General features: G+C 38.2%; 1 protein-coding gene across 2 annotated transcripts in view; it reads right to left on the reverse strand.

The window, feature by feature from the left end:
* Positions 1-2,806: 2,806 nt before the first annotated feature.
* Positions 2,807-21,063, reverse strand: part of PPIL4 (peptidylprolyl isomerase like 4) — a 38,198-nt gene continuing 19,941 nt past the window's right edge. For both annotated transcript variants that reach the window (XM_040238658.1, XM_040238659.1), the window contains exons 11-13: positions 17,592-17,688; positions 11,894-12,041; positions 2,807-6,485 (exon numbers count right to left, since the gene is read on the reverse strand). In XM_040238658.1, the coding sequence (XP_040094592.1) occupies positions 6,234-6,485; positions 11,894-12,041; positions 17,592-17,688 (497 nt within the window). In that variant the 3' untranslated portion in view covers positions 2,807-6,233. The remainder of the gene's footprint in view (positions 6,486-11,893; positions 12,042-17,591; positions 17,689-21,063) is intronic.

A 21,063-nucleotide genomic window follows, 5' to 3' on the forward strand; every position in this document is an offset into this window, starting at 1 on the left:
AGTCACTCAGTCATGTCGGACTCTTTGTGACCCCATGAATCACAGCACGCCAGGCCTCCCTGTCCATCACCAACTCCCGGAGTTCACTCAGACTCACGTCCATCGAGTCAGTGATGCCATCCAGCCATCTCATCCTCTGTTGTCCCCTTCTCCTCCTGCCCCCAATCCCTCCCAGCATCAGAGTCTTTTCCAATGAGTCAACTCTTCTCATGAGGTGGCCAAAGTACTGGAGTTTCAGCTTTAGCATCATTCCTTCCAAAGAAATCCCAGGACTGATCTCCTTCAGAATGGACTGGTTGAATCTCCTTGCAGTCAGAGTCCCAAATTACATTAAAAAAAAAAAAAATCAGAAACATATAAAAAAGAAGCCACTACATATAAGTTAGCAGAAAAAAACTAAAGATTCAAATTCTCAAAAAATTTAAATGGGAAGCTATGAATCAGCAGTTAATTTGTTCCAGGTGGCACTGGTGGTAAAGAACCCGCCTGCCAATGCAGGAGATATAAGAGAGGCAAGTTTTGATCTCTGGGTCAGGAAGTTCCCCTGGAGAAGGAAATGGCAACCCACTCCAGTATTCTTGCCTGGGAAATCCCATGGACAAAGGACCCTGGTGGGCTACAGTCCATAGCGCTGCAAAGAATCAAACATGACTGAGGTGACTTAGTACGCACATGCAAGGAAATATCAAAGGTTGTGCTTCAGAAAAATGGAAAATGATACTATGTGGAAGATCTGAGATGCAAGAAGAATGGAGGGTAAAAGAAACGATTAACACATGGGTAAATCCAACAGTTACCTGTATAAAAACGGTAATAACGATACAGACTAAATCACAAGCTGAGACTAAAACACTGGAGGATTATAGCACAAAATTAGAAAAGTGGTGATTTTAACTTTAAAGATGTCTAATATCTTCCAAATATCACCTTACATTTTAAGTATGGATGGGAAATTCAAAGGCAATTCTCCACGACAAAGAAGATGAGGAAGAGGGCAGAATATTTTTTAATGTTTTAAATTAATCCAAAAGAAAATGAAGGGAAAACAAAAACCCAAAAAAGCACAAGATAAGGTGGTAGGAATAAATCCAAATACATTAGTAAATAATCAAGATTATACTCATCAGTTACAATCAGATTAAACATAACCCATTTTGCTATGTGCTGTTTCTGAGACACTAAAACATTAGGATCAAGTAAGACAAAATTAAAAGGGCAGAAAAAAATATCAGCTAGGTGTAGTGCAAGTATCTTCACATAAGTTGAAAACATCAATGAAAACAAAACATTTACAGAAAGACAAAGTAACAAAATAAACTCTGAGAGTAACAGAAAAGCTAAGAATTCTATAATCACTGAAATCTAATCATTAGTTAAATTTTCTCACTAAAGAAATGCTAAGGTCAATTTTGTAGGCACCCTCTATCCAACATTCAAGGAAGAGCTATTTCAATCTTTCTCTTCTATTTAATAGAAAAAAAGGGAACAGTCACAAACTTACTCTATAATGTGGACATCAAATCCGGTTAAGAATAAAAAAGAAAAGGAAGATTATAGGAAAGTTTTATCACAGTACTAGAAATTTTAGCCAGCAAGCACTATACGAATACCACTGTCACTTACTGTCTATATAAAAGACCCAAGAAAACCATACAAATTTTAAATATAAGACTTGTAGTAAAATGGCTGGATATTTAATCAAAAATATAACTTCTTTGGTCAAGAAACAGAAAAAAGTCATGTTAGATATCATTTCTATTAGAACATAAATGATTAACTAGCAGTAAATCTAACAAAAGATGTTCAAAAGCTTTCTAAAGAAAATTCTAAGAATTAAATGGAGGGGTTCGCTATGTCTGGGCCTCTCAGCGGGTGCGGTGGTAAAGAATCTGCCTGCCAATGCAGGAGATGCTAGAGACTCAGGTTTGATCCCTGGGTTGGGAAGATCCCCTGGAAAAGGAAATGGCAACTCACTCCAGTATTCTTGCCTGGGAAGTCCCATGGACAGAGGAGCCTGGTGGGCTACAGTCCATGGGATCACAAAGAGCTGGACACAACTGAGCATATGCTTGCCCACACACACACACACAGCCTGTCTGACTAGGAAGATATATGAAGATATTGTTGCCACAAAGTGATTTACTGTTTGAATATAAATACAGTTGAAGTAGCAACAGAATCCTTTGGGAAACCTAACAAGTTGGTTCCAAATATACAGAAAAAATTGCCACAGCACTGCTAATGAAACAGATGGCTGGGGGGTGGGCAGCGGGTGTGGGCGGGGAGTGAGCGGGTGTTGCTTAAATATCAAGATTTCTTTAAAGCCATAGAAGTGTAGATATTTGGTTTTTGTGTTGGAATAAACAATAAACCGATGGAACAGAGAGCCCATGAAACAAAACCCACAAACAAATCTACAGAAACTTATGACAGATCAATGGGAAATAGATGAACTATTCCTAACTGGTTTTTAAAAAGCATTATTTCCCTCATGGCTCACTCAGCTGGTAAAAAATCTACCTGCAATGTGGGAGACCCCAGTTCAATTCCTAGGTTGGGAAGATCCCCTGGAAAAAGGAACAGCTACCCACTCCAGTATTCTGGCCTGGAGAATTCCATGGACTGTATAGTCCATGGGGTCGCAAACAGGCGGACACAACTGAGCGACTTTCACATCATAATAGATTTTGGACAACTGATTAGAGCCATATGTTGGAGGGAAAAGTGAATTTAAATCCCTATTATCACACCACACACACACACACAAACAATTCAATATGGACTGAACGTAAAAAACAGAACTGTATACTTTTGGAATATAGCAGAATATCTTTATTAAGGATTTCTTCAACAAAATACAAAAAGCACAAAACATATAGGGAAAGGTTAATAAATTTGACATTAAACTTAAAAATTTGTCTAAAATGCATAACCTAATTTTAATCAAATATCTAGACTTAACTCACAGCTTATAAAAAGTAGAAAGGATGGAGGACACCATGAAGATATCATCAAATAATTTCAGAATGTGGAATATTCTACAAAGCAACTGGCCTGAACTCTTCAATGTCATTAAAAAAAAAAAAAAAGTGGCTGGTGTGGAAGGATGGCAGGAAAACTCTTAGATCAAGAGAATAAAATGACAACAACAAGCACTACATGAAGCATGGTTGACCTGGGTTTAAAAACAAATCAACATCAAAAAATGACATCCCTGGGACAATGGGAGAAATCTGAGTATGTGTTACGTAATATGAGATTGTTGTTTGTTTTCAGTGTGACAATAGTACCGTGGTTATAGAGGACACTTTGTAGAAAATGCACGGTGAAATACTGAAAGATGAAATATCATGTTTTCAATTTATTTCAAAATTATTCAACCACAAAATGTTACTGTTTAATCTGGATGGAATATATATGGAGGTTTGTTATGTTTATGTGTTTCTACACATGAATGAAACCTTTCATATTAAAAAGTTCGGGGGAGAAAGGTGGGGGGAGGCAGAATTTACAACTTGTGCTCTTCCAAAGGCATCAACAGGTAAAAATGTAACCACGAACAGGGAGAAATGTTTACAACATTTAGTAGTAAAAAAGGACTAGTATCCACAATCTAACTCCTTAAGGAAACATAAAATAAAAAGGCAATAACATAATATAAAATGCCCAAAAGACATGAAATAAGCTTTTCACTGAGAGCATTCAGGAAATGAATATACGTGAAAAGAAGCTCGCTCAACCTTTCAGCATTTAGGAAATGCACATTCAAACAACGAGACTTCTGCTCTGGCCAAACTGGAGTAACAGGGGCAGGATTTCCCTTTTCCATATTAACCAATGCAACACCTGTACAAAATATAGACAACAGACTTTTTCAGACACTGGACAACTGTGCAGGACAGTGACTCTTGAGAGAACAAACAGGGAAAGCCCTACCACTGCCTGAGCTAACTGCAGGGAGAGCCCGGGCGTTCCCCTAGTGGAGCATTTAGGACACCAAGGTAGAATCTGTAGGGCAGAGTACTGGAAATAGCAACCCACTCCAGTATTCTTGCCTGGGAAATCCCATGGACAGAGAAGCCTGGCAGGCCCCAGTCCATGGGGTCACAGAGCTGGACATGACTGAGCAACTAATACATACACTGAGTACTGGAGAGAGGAGGGAGCTACAAAGGGAGAATTCCAGATCTGCAGAGAGTTCCCCTGAGGCTTCAGCTAAACAGTGTATACACTTAAGAAAACTACCCAAAGGTGGGGAAGAACCACCAGAAAGGAATAAGTGGTAAAATTCAAGTTCATACGGGGCTCAGAATAGTTCTCATTCTCCACAGCCAGAGTGGAGAAAACTCATTATAAACCAGGCAGAAGGAGGATTATTCAGGATTATTACCTCAGTAGTGAGCCAAACTAGCTCTAGATTAAAGGTTATTCTGGTCCTAGATCATTAAGAGTAAAAGCAAGCTATGAAAGGATCAAACTGCTTCTAAGTAACTATCTCCCAGAACAAAGCTAAACATATTTAAAGGAATAAGCTCCAGCACCCAACAATGTAAAATCCAAAAATTATCAGGCATGCAAAGAAGGAAATTACAACCTAATAATGACAGGGAAAAAAATCAGTAGAAACTTTCAAGAAATGGTAGATGACAGAATAGTCAAAACAGTAATTACAAATACATGTCAGATGTCCAAAACAGAAAACAAACAAACAAAAATAGAGGAAAGCAGGAGTCTGGAAGGAGAGACACGGAAGACATAAGAAAGACCCAAATGGAACTTCTGAAGATTAAAAATATAATGTATGAGGTGAAAAATACACTGGATGGGATTAATAAGAAATTAGATACTTCAGGAGAAAAGGCTAATGAACTTGAGGACATAGCGACTGAAACCAATCTGGAAGACAGAGGAAAAAAAAAGACAAAAAACAAAACAGAGCACAAGAGTGCTTGCTGCGAGACAGCTGCAAGTGGCCTAACACACAATTCACAGTCCCAGAGGGAAAGAAATGAAGGACAGAGACAAAAAAAATTAATGAAAAAGCCCCCCAAATTCCAAATTTGGTGAAAACCATAAACCTACAGATAAACAGTCCCAGCAGAAGAAACATGAAGGGGAAAACCAAGAAACAAAAACTGTATCAAGCACATCATAATCAAAGAGCTTAACAGCAGTGATCAAGAGAAACCTTTAAAGCAACCAGAGAAAAGGAATTAAAAAAACGTTTTATATAGAAGAACAAATCGAAGAATAATAATAGTGTTCTTGCTGGAAACTACAATAATATACCACGTAACAGCCACTGGACTGGCAAAAGTAAAAAGTCTGAAATTAGCAAGTACTAGATGTGATATGATATGAAATATTATCATGTGAAACAAAGGTAATTCAAATAGTGCCTAGGGGTATGAACTGGTACAGCCACTGCAGAATATAATTTGGCATTATCTTATAAATATGAAAATATCCATATCACATGACCAAGCAAATTACTCCTAGATGAAGAATGTTTACAGCAGCACTGTGTACAACAGCAAAAAAAAAAAAAAACAACCCACCAAAACTCCAAACATCCATCAACAGAAGAATGGATAAATTACGGACTTGTCATATAATACTGTATAGCAATAAAAATGAATGACTTTTAGAAGACACTAAGTTGAAAAAAGCCAGTCACAGAAGTAAACACACATTATACGATTTATATAAAATTCAAAAAAAAAAAAAATACAAAACTTAGTACTTCATTTAGGGATACTTACATATGTTGTAAAACTGTAATAAGCAAGAGAATGACAAACACAACATTCAAAATAATAATTACTTGAGGAGAGGGCACTTTTAAAATGCCAGAAATATTCATTTCCTAAGTTGGCTGATTGGTACATGGACATTTATTATTCTTTATACCTTATATATACATGATTGTGTATTTTTACAGGTATGAAATACTTCATTAAAGATAAAGACTGAAAATATGAAAGACTTTAAAAATGAAAACTACTAATTTATGTATAACAATAAAATTAGTGTAAAAAAGTATACAAAGAAAATGCTCTTTATTGTCTTTCAGCGCCCTATACAATCAATATTAATCTAAAAGGGCCATAATCCTACTATGAAAAAAAATAGCAAGCAGAGTCTTTAACTGCTCTGACACAAAATCTGAACATCTGGTATTCCAAGTTGTACAAGAGTAAATAGATTAGCACTCATGTCTGATTCTTCGACTTTCATCTGTACTTGGATTTTTCTTTATCTTTGGATTTCCTGGGACTCCTGCTTCGGTCTCTCTTTTTACTCCTTTCTCTTTCATAGGGATCTGCCTGGTATTTGGATTTGTGACTGTTACTATAGTGGCCATCCCTTTCTCGAGATCGGCTACGACTTCGGTTCTGAGGTCGGTCCCTCTTTTCATTCTTTTGCTTCTCCCAACAACTTTCTTCTTCTTCATAGTGACCAAAGCCCATTTCCCTGTAGATATCCTATCAAGGAAATAGAGAGAGAGGTATAAGTGAAACAGTAAAATAATCATTTTGTAGGTACTATCAATTCACAAAACTTAAGACATGTCCCCCATTAGCAAGCAGTTTTAACAGGTCAAATCTGAACACTACCACTAATGCCAAGAATCTTGTAAATTAAAAAAGCAAAAATAATTCAGAAAAAGACTTAACCATTTTCTCATTGATCTCACTGCTTTGTATCTACTATTTCAGCTGAACTGAAAGATCACATTTAAAAACAAGGAACTGAAATAGCCCAGTTGAAATAAGTCTTTGGGCAAAATTGCAATACCAAGAATCCTGGTTATGCACAGCTATCGTTCCACTCCCCCTTCCCCACTCCCCCAAAATGTGGTTCCATCACTCATCTACAATGAAACTACTAAAATCCCCATTAAGAATGCTATAAAGAAGACATCATTTAAATAACATATCCAAAAGAGATTTTAGACAGGTCGATCAGTCTAAAGAGGAGACAAAATAGATTCTGAATACTTGGGACTGAGCAATTGTTTTTAAAGTATTTTTTTTATAACAGCTCCTCTCTAAATCTTTAAAGTTTCTTGTTTAGACTAAATGTTTATTAAAATCATTATTAACATAGATGATAAATGTTTTATTAAAATCATTATTGACATAGTTCTTTAAAAAAGAATTCATTGCCCCAAATACGACAAAGTGGGTACATTTACTTCTATTCTCAATAACTAAATAGCAGTAGTCCACGGAATTCTCCAGGCAAGAATGCTGGAGTGGGTGGCCATCCCCTTTTCCAGCAGATCTTCCTGACCCAGGGTCTGAACCAAGGTCTCCAGGATTGCAGGTGGATTCTTTACTGTCTTTACCATCTGAGCCACCAGAGAAGCCCCTCAAGTAGCGGGAGTAACTTTTCCATACAGAAAAGGGCTAGTTATAGCACAACTACTCTCTCTCTGCTCATGTCTTATCCTTGATCAAAACCAGTATCTCAGTAAGTGGCTTAAACCTAAAAATATCAGAGCCAATGCTCTTTCAAGAATAATTGATAAAATTCAACTTTCTTAAAAGATTTCCCAAAAGAAAGGGGAAATTCTGAGGACTGAACTCCTAAGTGCCCAACTCTATTACCTTAGACATTATTACAGTAGATGCAAATGTCAAGGTTTAAAATCCAAGTGATGAATACCCATGGTTATGGACTGGATTTTAAGGAAATGATTCACAATTATTCCATATAATGTCTAGATACTATACATTATGCTTATTACAGGGACTGCAGTATGGGAAAACAGACCAAACAAGACTGTTACATGCCAAAGCATTTGTGGAAGACCTCCTATAAACTGATGCCTGATTTCCCACGATGCTAATAGTTCCTATCATTCTGTATGAGTCCCAGAGGTAGAAAATGAGTAGGTGTTTCAGCTTAAACTTTTACCAATTATTTTTGAGCAAAATGTGACATCCCTAGGAAAAAGACTTTTTTTGTTCTTCCTGTAACATACACAAAATGTAAATATGTATGTACTATTCTGACTGTACAGCAAGTGCTGGTTGAGGCAATAAACTTCTTAAATGGAGAGACTGTTTTAACTGATGGATAATCCTATAAAGTCTTCAGCACATTATTATACCAAGAGGCACTTAAATGGTTTGAGTGTTTAAAATAAGAAAGATTACACAGTACTTAATTCTTTGAAAAAAATTGAGGAAGCTGAAAATCTGAAATGGACTGAAATCTTAAAGCCTCTCCTACTTGGCTTAATTTTCAAAGCTACACAAGCTTTGAAGTCAGGCAGTTCTAGGTTCAACTGGTCTTTGCCATTTAGGAAAGGTGTCAAACAAATCCTCCTGAGGTTAGATTTATCAGTGAAGGTTCACAGAGAAGCTAAAAAGGACTTGAGATGAGCCTCGAAGGATGAGTGAGTTAGGGCTTGGATTGGCTGCAAGAAGGCTAATGCAAGAAGTGTATGTGAAAACTGGAAGCAAGGAAGACTGAGCGCTGTATGCATGAAGGAAAAAGTTTAGGTGAAGCTCAGTGCTCGTGGAGTACAATGTTATCCTCATTCTAAATATAAGGAAACTGAGACTCTAGAGATGCACATATGTTGGAGAAAGTTATTTAACTGATCAGTAACTTTACATATAAAACTGAAAAGGGGGCAGTAATGAAAAAAAAAATACCATATCTGACTGAATTTTTAAAAAATGTTAAAGTTTCAGTCCTCCTACTAAACTATAAGTCCATGGGCTTGTGGGGTCAGGATTTTCATATCTAAGGTAAGGGAAACAACTGAGATGAGCTCTAAGTCGTCTGCAGTATGGATTTTTAGAAATTCTACTCATTTTATAGATTTAAGAAATAAGACATGATGATTAAACAAGCATGCAGCTAAAAAAGAAGAAAGAATACCATAAAATGGCCAGTTTAAGGCAATTAACTGAGCCAGTGACTTCATATAGAGTAGTCAAAAAATTAAAAAATCAACCTTTGCTGAGGTCTCTGGCAGTAAACTGGAGATTTAGTCAGATCTAAATCACTAAAATAATATTAAATGATTAAAATGACAAAAACAGAGTTCCCGATTGTAAGAATACTGAACACCTATGAAAGCCACAGAGGAGGACAGGCAAGCAATCTGATGTTTCTCAGCCAGGCAGCCACAGCTAAGTACTCATTTCCTGTAACCCCAGTAAAACTCAAACATCAAGAACACAATAACCATCTCTGGATTTAAGACACGAGGTGGAAAAATTATAAACAGATTTCAAATTGAACAGTAAGGCTGTCAGTCAATAAAAAAACAAAGCACTTGAAGAAATAAAACATTCTTAGGAAACTAAGCTCACCAAGCAAAAAGACCAAGAAATAGGAAAATTTGAGCTGTACCTGAAAATTACCTAGCACTGAAAATTTCCTTTAATGATTATGTAATACTTTTGAGATTAAACTTGAAAGGATAAAAAGCAGAATAACAGAAAAAAACTGGGCCCACTGAAATCTTAAATATAGATGCTATTTTATTAGAAGGAAAAGAAAATCAGTGCAGCTATATTATTAAATCAAAGTATAAAACCAAAAACAACTGCTTTAATACACTTTGAGGGGACAGATAAAGTTGGAATATTATTGCCAAAAGGGAAGGACATTTGCTGCTGTTACTGTAAAGTCTTAAGTAATCAAACACCAAGATAAAGAAAGATTCACAGAAAGGCAGGGGTGCAAACGTGGGAACCACAGACTTGAAATGCAGCCCATCTTCGGATTTTTTAAAGACTGCTGATTATCTCAAACACATCAATGTGTATTTCAGGCCTAAATTCATCACGGATTCCATGTACAAGTGTAAGATGAGGAGCTGTGGCATGATTATAGAGTTTTAGTGGAAAACATGCTAAATATTCATAGAAATGTGATATAGCTACCATTAAAAAAGACGTTGAGGTGATCGGTGGCTAAATTAATGAGTATAAAAATTAATAGGGAGATGTTCCTATTGGATGACAATGGAATATTATATGACGGGACAAGCTACATTAGAATTCACAACTGGATTTAGGAAAGAAAACTGCTGGCAGGAATCTATTTGAGGGAAGGAGATTTAGGAAGAATTTTGACAGGAATACAGTCCAGGTAAGAGGAGCAGCAGTAGGGGACCCGGTCCAGATTTACACTGTGGTTCCACCACTCACTAGCTGCATTAAGACCACTGGCAAGTAGCTTAACCTTTTTATCTTTTACTTTCTTGTGAATAGAGACAATAGCATCCACCCCGCATTACAAGGACGCGAGAGATGTTACTATCACTGATTCATGTGAGGATTACTGGAGGGACTGACAAGGGTGTAACTTAAAAACAGAGAGCAAGGCATGAATGATGGGACTCTTTAAATAGCAAAAGGGCAACTGAAAGAAGAGAGATCAGATCCTTGCTGGATGACAGCAAGGAGTAGGAGGATATGCTCTCTAGAGAACAGGGTGCTTATACATATAAAACACACATTTGCTGTCATTTTTTAAAACGAAGAAAAAAGCATGAAACACATAAAATGGTTACCTTTGGGGAAAAAAGAAAAGGGGGAGAGGACAGGGATAGTAGCTAGCTGCCATATGTGTGCCACTTTGTAGACTTCACTTTGGAACCACACAATTTTTCAAACTACAATAGAAAATATTTTAAGCGATTTGTAAACATCAAAAGGAAACAGCTGAAATGTGAATCCAGTTAATGGCCTTACCACACAGAGAAATGATTCCAAGTGATTTAAAACATATTGACTGTAAAAATAATAGTTACAGCCAATGTAGAAAATGTTTGTACACACACTTTTTGTTTCCACTTAATCTTAACAACGTGCCTAGGAGACAAATATTATCTCAATTTCACAGAGGAGGAAACCATGGCTCAAGAAAGTTAAATCACGTGATGAGGTCACATTAATGATCAGCAATGTAGGAATCTGGGCTTCCCTTGTGGCTCACCTGGTAAGGAACCCAAACCTAGCTCTTCTGACAGACAAATCCTTTACTCTGCCAGTCACACTGCATCTTTCCATCTCTGTGTCTCTGCTTGACATGCCCACTGCCGTGAGACCCCCCCCAACCTCCCCGCCAACTGAATGCCTCCGCACCTACCAGGCCCAGTTTAAAGGTCCTTGTGTGGTAAAAACCAGAGCAAGGGGCTGTAATGTAATCTGCTTTTCAATTAACTCAGAGCCAAACTGCAGGTTGGAAATGATTTCTTTATAATTTACTTTCTTTGGGGAATTTTTATTATCATTGTCTTGGAAAATTTACTGTTTAGGAAAGCTTTGGGGATGATCAAGCTAACTATTTATTTAATGTGGCTTTTATTTCATATATACCATATGAAAGTGAAAGTGAAGTCGCTCAGTCATGTCCGACTCTTTGTGACCCCATGGGCCGTAGCCTACCAAGTTCCTCCGTCCATGGGATTTTCCAAGGCAAGAATACTGGAGTGGGTTGCCATTTCCTTCTGGGAGGGCATAAATGTTTTTTTCAGGTTCTAAAACCTCAAGAGCTATAAGTGCTGTACATAACACCTGGTAATAAATTAACATGATAAATTAGAAGGATTTTTTTTTTTTTACAATAACTACACTTGTTTTTGATAGGAATGAGTAAGTGTTCATAGGGATGAAAATCACTCCTGCCTCACAATGTGGAACTATATGACAAGTTATTCTGAAAATAATCTTTTATAATCTGTTATATATATTCTTGAAAATTAAAGTTTCATTACCCGAGTAAAACCATTCTACATCTTAAGAACGCATCCATCCCTGTTCAGAAGCATACCTTTATTCCTAAATTACATCATTAAGATGTAATTGACAAATGGATGAAATGTCCTTCTCTACAGCTGAGTCTGAATAACAGTACGTACCTGATTGGTGTTTTTGATTGGCATGTAGTCCTCATCTTCTTTTTCTTCAGAGCAGTGACGGGTCTTCTTCTTGTGTTTTTTACTTGTGTGTGAGTGACTTGCCTTTGAGTCTTCTGCCTGCTCATCTAGTACAAGTTCGTATTTGGCACTGGAGCAGCTAGTTAAGGACAAATGTGAGAACTGACACAGATAATACATCAAAACATGAGAATCTGGTCAACAAAGGAGGCCATGAGGCTAAAGACAACTTTTTAAAGCAAAAAGCATCTCAGAGCATAGAATATATTTCTAAAAGAAAACTAATTCATATTTTACTTCATTACACAGGCAGGAAAAATGGAAAGAACTCTTGTTTCAAATAAACAGTTTATAATGGGTAAGTGGGCAAAAAATACAGGAGAAAAAATTGATTTCATAAATGAAAAATATAAGTAGCATTAAAAAAACAAGGAAACCTATTTGTCAATAATGAAAACATTTAAACTTAGAAAATGAGGCCATATTTAACTTGAAAATATTAAGACATTATAAACCCCAATGCCAGAGAAGCTATGTAAGATGAAAATACACTCACGTGATTCTTCTTTTAAGTGTAATTTCAGTCCTCTAGGAGAAAATTTAGCAAGGCATATCAACAGTTACCATGTTGAAATTCAAATAAGAATTCATAAAAAACTGAAGTGACACTAAGTTAAGTGAATAACGGCACAGCTGTCCCTCACTATCCACAGGGGTTGGTTCCAGAGCCTCCTAAGGAGACCAAACGCCACAGATGTTCACGCCCCTTATATGAAACAGCATAGTGTCCGCCTATAACCTATACATATGCTCCCTTACACTTCAAATCATCTCTAGATTACTTATAAAACCTACGCAATGTAAATGTGATGTAAATAGATGTAAATACAATGTAAATGCTACATAAATACCTAGCTGCCTCCACAGCAAATGGAAGTTTTGCTTTTGGGGACTTTCTGGTATATTTTTGCTGAATATTTTCCATCTGAAGTTGGAGATCCACGGATGCAGAACCTGCAGATGCAGAGGGCCAACTGCATACATAATAGGATTTATCTTAAATAACAGAAACTGAGAATAAGCAGCCTAGTAATAAAGATATACATAAACACATCACAGTACTGCAACATGGAATTATAAAGGAAGTTATTAACAATGACAAATGAATGCTGTTAAATAACCTGGCATGGTGTCTATAAAAAATATAAGTTAAAATAGCTTGAAGCAAAACTTGTATATAACTTTATAAAACTTCATAAAAGATCAACATTTGAAAGGAACAAGGAAAAATAAAATGTATCATTTGCCTAAATGGTAGAACTATGAGTAAATCTTTTAAAATTTCACATAAATATATTATAAAAATTATAATAATGTATACTTTAATTTAGAAATAAGTGTTTAATAAACTACAATATCTGAGAATGAGAAAAAATGTAAAACTATTAGGACCTCTCTAACAATAATCTTAAACCCTACAACAGGCAAGACTAGAATAGTGGTTTTCAAAAAAAAGATTAGGAGGAAGCCCAAAAAGGAGAACTATTTTAGTGGCGTGTGGGACTAGAGTAACAGCAAACACACTTCCCTCAGGACTGGAGTTTCGCGTCTCTCTTCACCTGGCCACGGCTCTATGCCCCCTCAGGGATGTCCTGTGCAGTAGGAAACACTGCACCCTCTGGCTTCTCACAAGGCGGCTGGCGACAGCTAACCAGCCTGTACCGTCCTATCATTACCCCACCATCTCCAACTTCTTTCTCCGTTTAGTCCATATAACAGTGTTTCCATGGTACCTTCCAGATAGTCTCCTTTTCCGGATACAAATCCAATAGCCCTTGCCTATGATTTCACCTCAGTGTTTGCTCTACACATGCTGCTCTGTTCAAAGTGCATCAGAGCTCCTGAGTATTTCTAATTGCTACTCAACAGGGTATAAAATCCATGTAGTGGGTCACTGAAAGCCAGCATTTTAAAATAACATATACCAGAAAACAGAGTACATGGAATCTAATAAAAATAGTATTTTATAAACTTGTCTTTCAATTCTGCGTGTATGTGTATGATTATACTTGGACTGTCCTGAGGTAAGATGTAAACTGTATTCCTTAAATAATGGACCAGAGTTAAAGAAACGAGTACCCCACCTCAGCTCTCATCTACCCATATTCATTGTAGCTTTAATGTCACTACTTATAGTATCATTTGAGGATCCTCTGACCCCTCACCTCTATTACAAGTCCCATATCCCATGAGAAACGCCGGGCTAGAAGAAGCACAAGCTGGAATCAAGATTGCTGGGAGAAATATCAATAGCCTCAGATATGCAAATGACACCACCCATATGGCAGAAAGTGAACAAGAACTAAAGAGCCTCTTAATGAAAGAGGAGCGTGAAAAAGTTGGCTTAAAGCTCAACGTTTAGAAAACTAAGATCATGGCTCTGGTCCCATCACTTCATGACAAATAGATAAGGAAACAGTGGAAACAGTGGCTGACTTTATTTTTCAGTTCAGTTCAGTCACTCCGTCATGTCCAACTCTTTGCGACCCCATGAACCGCAGTATGCCAGGCCTCCTTGTCCATCACCAACTCCCAGAGTCCACCCAAACCCATGTCCATTGAGTTGGTGATGCTATCCAACCATCTCATCCTCTGTCGTCCCCTTCTTCTCCTGCCCTCAATCTTTCCCAGCATCGGGGTCTTTTCCAATGAGTCAGCTCTTCGCATCAGGTAGCCAAAGTATTGGAGTTTCAGCTTCAACATCAGTCCTTCCAGTGAATACCCAGGACTGATCTCCTCTAGGATGGACTGGTTGACTTTATTTTGGGGGGCTCCAAAATCACTGCAGATGGTGACTGCAGCCATGAAATTAAAAGACGCTTACTCCTAGGAAGGAAAGCTATGACCAACCTAGACAGACTATTAAAAAGCAGAGACATTACTTTGTCAACAAAGGTCTGTCTAGTCAAGGCTATGGTTTTTCCAGTAGTCATGTATGGATGTGAGAGCTGGACTATAAAGAAAGCTGAGTGCCAAAGAATTGATGCTTTTGAACTATGGTGCTGGGGAAGACTCTTGAGAGTCCCTTGGACTGCAAGGAGATCCAACCAGTCCATCCTAAAGGAGATCAGTCCTGGGTATTCATTGGAAGTACTGATGTTGAAGCTGAAACTTCAATACTTTGGCCACCTGATGTGAAGAGCTGACTCATTGGAAAAGACCCTGATGCTGGGAAAGATTGAGGCCAGGAGGAGAAGGGGATGACAGAGGATGAGATGGTTGGATGGCATCACCAACTCAATGGACAGGAGTTGGGTGGACTCCAGGAGCTGGTGATGGATACGGAGGCCTGGCGTGCTGCGGTTCATGGGGTCGCAAAGAGTCAGACACGACTGAGCAACTGAACTGAACTAACTGAACTATCCCAAAGATGCACTTCTTTGCAACATTCTAGACATATTTAATTAATGGTGATTATTTAATGTCTGTTCTTCCTCCCAACTCCAAAATACAACACAAGGTCCCCATGGGTAGGGGGCATGTTTCATAGCTAAGCTTCTCTGGGCATATAACAACCAAATAAGTAATGGCTAATTACTTGTAATACTAAGACACTCATTATATCTCTTCTTTCCTAGCTCATCCACTATCTTCTACTCACTACTACCATCAAGACTTTTAGAAGATGTCAAATCTCTCCAAAATCCTATTTTGTTATCCCCCTGACCTCTTTTCTCCAACTACTTCCCAAGGTCTAGTCTAGCAAAGTTAAACTTCCCTCTTCTACCTCTATTTTTGAATCTTATTAATAGTTTTATAGCAATTTCTCTCTCATGATCTATAAAATACATCCCATGTGTTTCTGACTATCAGTACTTAGATAATCTTCAGAATCCTCCTTGTTCACCAGAGTAATAAAGTAATATATATGAAAATATATATGAAAACATATGTTCTGTCCCTCTATTACTGTACCTGAGACAATAAATGTCTTGCTAAAATGAAACCTATCAATTACCAAGAACATAAATATCATTCCACTGGGTCAAATTCATGAATTCCTTTTTCTTGTTCAAGATTCTTTCTCTGAACATGTGGTTTGCACCGGGACATGACTGTCTTCTGTATCAACATCAAAGGGTTAAAGCAACACTGTTTGATACTAGCTATGGGCAGTGGCTTAGATTTAGATGAATGAAAATCTAACAAGCTATAAAATCCTGTTCCTCATTCCACTTCAGACGCTCGCTAGCCACATGTGGTTAGCAGCTGCACTGGACAGGGAGATACAGCATGTCTCCATCACTGCAGGAAGTCTCGTTAGACAGCACTGGGCTGGGTACTGATTCTCAAGCATGCCTAGTTTCTTTCTTAACTCTTAGCAATCTATCACCTTGAATGTAAAACACTCTTAGACTAGGCAGCCTTCCTTTTCAGCCTGAACACCCATGGGCAGAAGATGCTCCTTCTACTTTACACTCCACGGTGACCTTCTTTTCATTTGTCCTACACACACCCCTCTTTCAACTGCAGTTTCTAGTGATTTGCCTCAATTTAATTTCGAAGATTTGGTGAATAAACCTCAAGTGTATCTATCCATACCTTTTATGAGTCTAAGATTTCAATCACACGCCCTCAAATGTTCATCTTTTCAGACCATTCTTAGTTTACTGTCTGGTTTGTCTGCACGTGAAAGCTTCCCTTGTGCTGATTATGTCAGTACACTCCGGACATTATCCAGCTCTAACACCTTACAATGCTTTGTGTACTGCTGCTGCTGCTGCTAAGTCGCTTCAGTCGTGTCCGACTCTGGCCGGCACTGCAGACAGCCAATACGATAAAAAATAAATACACAACAGGTCAATCTGATATTCATCTTTCCTTGATGAATTCTTGGAGAAAAAAATGTTTACACAATATGGGGAAAGAGTATCCCTGAAACACCAATAGAAACTAGGAAACAACAAAACCATTCACCAGAAAGAACTGCAAAAGAAATAACCATGGTGTGGAGTGATAGGTTTATAAGGGGAGTATCAATGAACAAATTAAAATGACATCATATGAAAAATATGTTTCATTGCTTCTTACTTTTCTCAACCTAAAACTTGGACAAATCTATAAAGGGTCAAGTCTTTGGATTTCTTTTAATCCTATAGAAGTCAACTGTTGCACACAGCAGGAGTGCAATAAATATGTGCTGCTAGACCGAGAGTGTATCCTGCAGAAAGAGGGACAGGGAAGCCTGGCACACTGGAGTCCATGGGGTCACAGAGAGGCAGACATGACTTAGTGACTAAACACCACCACAAAGGTTTAGCTTAGCTATAATAAAGAAATTTCTGACTGTGAGAAATTTAAAACATTAAAATTATATATATAAAATACAACTCTTACCTGCAGATCTTCTGAAAATAAGTATTAACCTTAACCTAAGTATAGGGAGGTAAAAGAATTAGGCTTAAAATTTCTCAACCCTAACCTTCTCCCCACCACAAAGAATATATTGAAAAAACAAAGTATACATATATAAAATGGTGAAAAGAGATAAACTGATTTTGTCACAGAGCATCTGGATTCAGGTACCTTGTTTTTTATAGTCTTTTCATAAAATATCACACTGTACTCTCCAGAGTAGAAGGTCAACACATTTGGACCAACTAGTTCTTGTGAAGGATACTCCTGTTTGGGCTTTACTTTATCTTTCAGAACCAAATTAGATGGTTTATCCTGTTCTTTTTCATACTCCTTGAAATCACTCTTGGTGTATTTCCCACCTATTTAAAAAAGAAAAAAGAGCTTAGAAAAATCACCTGATTAATCAAGAGTAACAACTGTAAGAGGTATAATACATAAGAACTAATTTATAAGTGGCATATATATCGAGGTGGGGGTGGCGGCGGGGCGGGGGGCTTTCCCTGGTGGTCAGAGGGTAAAGTATCCACCTGCAATGCAGGAGACCCAGGGTTCGACCCCTGGGTTGGGAATATCCTCTGGAGAAAGGAATGGCTTCCCACTCCAGTATTCTTGCCTAGAGAATCCCATGGACAGAGGAGCCTGGTGGGCTACAGTCCATGGGGTCGCAGAGAGTCGGACACAACTGAGCAACAAAGCACATATATCAGAGTATATAAAAGGCTGAGAAGAGAACAAAAGAATCATGGTAATTCATTCTTCACCATTATTTTAACTGAAATCAGAAATCCATTTAGTTAGGTAGTGATATGCTGCCCCCTAATGATATATATGAATATTACAACACCAAATTTTCAAATCTCAAATTATACAAAGAATACAACCACTGGAAAATAATGCAGGGTTTAAGTAGAGCCATTAAGTCTGAGAATATTAGGCCCACAGGAAATTGAGGGCTTAGGACTTGTACCTGAGATCCAAGAGGCTTATACGTTTAGAAGTGAGAGTTTAAAGATCTCTGATTTGTCAAGAGACACTGCTCAAAATCTCAACAGAGCACCAAGCAAATAGAGGATAGCAGGAAATGTACAGATTTTCACTAAAGAGACGTGAGAGGGAAGGGTTGAAGAGAGCACCAAAGATAAACTGTCTCTGCCTTGAAATTCTTAGGAGCACCGTTACTGTTTTCAAGAACCAAAAATGAAATAAACAATTCCTTCAGAAAAAGAAGACTGTTAACTGGCCTACCGTAGCACGGCATGAAAGGAGAGAGCATTCCATGTAGCCTCTCTACTCTCAAACCTAGTCTCTATCAGATGAGGATCCAGCTCCTGTCTATATCCTAGACCTGCTGACTAACCTGCCTGACCCATCCCCTCAACCACTGTGAGGAAATGTTTGCAGAGGGGAAGGCCTGCTACAGAAGGGTCGCCAAGATTGCATGTGCAAATAAAGCCGACTTGAGGTACGCAGGTGTTTTGATTGAGAAACCTATATACACCTTGACTGTCATGAGGGTATTTAAACAAAAGAGAAAAACAGTAAAAAGAGGGGTAAGCATCAAAGACAAGATTAATCTGTTTGCCAATTTCAGAGGCTCTGGAAACAGAAATAGCCAGCAGACAATGTTTCAGATAAATGTGTAACAAACAACCATAAAGAGTTAAAATACTGGTAACTGTAACAAATAGGCATGGTTTCATTCTGAAAAGGTGTTTGCCATGTGCTTGCCATTAGAAGTCTCACTATGGATGAAGTATAGAAGGAGCAACAGATTAAAGTTAGAAGTTCTGGATTCAAATTCTGACTCCAGTGATAAGTCCTAAGTATGAAACTTCAATTCTCTGAAACGCTCTTCATTTAGGAACTGAAAATAATATCAACATTTCACAGAGCTGTTGGAATCACCACGAAAGAAAAAAGTATTTAGCACCATGAATGGTACAGAGGATGTGTGCTCAGTTGCTCAGTCATGTCCCACTCTTTGCGACCACATGGACTGTACCCTGCCAGGCTCCTCTGTCCACGGGATGCTCCAGGCAAGAGCACTGGAGCGGGCTGCCGTGCCCTCCTCCAGCACAGGATGCTCCAGGCAAGAACGCTGGAGTGGGCTGCCGTGCCCTCCTCCAGCACGGGATGCTCCAGGCAAGAGCACTGGGGCGGGCTGCCGTGCCCTCCTCCAGCACGGGATGCTCCAGGCAAGAGCACTGGGGCTGGCTGCCGTGCCCTCCTCCCGGGGACCTTCCCGGCGCAGGGGTCAAAGCCACGCCTCCTGCAGCTCCTGTGACAGCAGGCAGACTCTTTACCACTGAGCCACCTGGGAGGCCCAGGGCATAGGACAGCACTCAACTTCTTAATTGTGAAGACATAATACATAAAATTATCTCAACATGAACTGAGATTGACAACAAATTACATGTTTATGACAACACACAAGAAACTGAAGCATGTCTCCTATGACACTTTACTGTAAATAAACCACACTGAAACTACTAAGGAAGGTAGTATTATTTCTAAAGTGGATAGGAAGAAAAGAAAATTGAGAGAGGAAAAAAAAAAAACTATTTAGATTCAGGGCTGGTTTAAATCTGGGTAAACCTGACCGTGGGTAAATCACTTCACAAGATTCTGTTTCAAGTTCCCTCTCTGTAATGAAGAATTATATTTGTTTCATATGTATCCCAAATGACAAAATTAGCTTTCTAGGAAAAGAGCTCCATAGAAGAGGTGCTTGGCAGTACTAAGGGACCAGAACCATAACGCATTAGGTCAGTGTTTGTATATATTTCCTGAATGTACTTATTTGATTCTTTTGACCACAAAGCTGCAATTATCACATGTGTGTGTGGGGAGAAAACATTCATAAGAACCATAATCCTAGAATTCCTAGTAAAATTTAGCATTACATAGTGAATAACTGCCAAAGTGTAATCTTTTAAAAACACTGCATCAGTGATCAAAAACCCATATTATTTCAGTATACACAGATTTTACCTAAGTTTTGTATGCTACTACTAGGAGAAATTTATTTGACATATATATGCATTTGTGGGGAATGTCAATATGTATAGGAAGAGCACACAGTACACAGAAGAATAAGATTAGAAACTTGACTGTGCTTTAACAGGACTGGTTCAATAAGCTATGATACATAATTTAAACACTACACAGCCACTGAAAAGAATAAACTGTTACTTTATATACTGTTACAAACTATATCTTAGATATATTGTTAAATGAAAAATGCAAGGTACAGAAACACTATGTATAGCCTGCAGCCATTTTCTTTCCTTTTCTAAAGGAGAAAACATAAATATGTGTGTTTAAAGGAGAAAATTATATATACATATACACACATATATAATATATGTCATATATATGGGAAAACATGAAATGAAATTCTAAACATCAAATAAGTGGCTCAGATGGTAAAGAATCTGCCTGCAATGCAGGAGACTCAGATTCAGTCCCTGGATCGGGAAGATCCCCTGCAGAAGGGAATGGCTGCTGCTGCTGCTAAGTCACATCAGTCGTGTCCGACTGTGCGACTCCATAGATGGCAGGCAGCCCACAGGCTCCTCTGTCCCTAGGATTCTCCAGGCAAGAATGGCTACCCATCCAGTATTTCTGCCTGGAGAATTCCATGGACAGAGGAACCTGGCAGACTATGGTTCACAGGGTAGCAAAGAGTCAGACACGACTGAGTGATTAACAGTTATGCTTTCTTTTTTTTTTAC

This window comes from Oryx dammah, unplaced genomic scaffold (genome assembly GCF_014754425.2).
Source record: "Oryx dammah isolate SB20612 unplaced genomic scaffold, SCBI_Odam_1.1 HiC_scaffold_4, whole genome shotgun sequence".
Classification (NCBI taxonomy): domain Eukaryota; kingdom Metazoa; phylum Chordata; class Mammalia; order Artiodactyla; family Bovidae; genus Oryx; species Oryx dammah.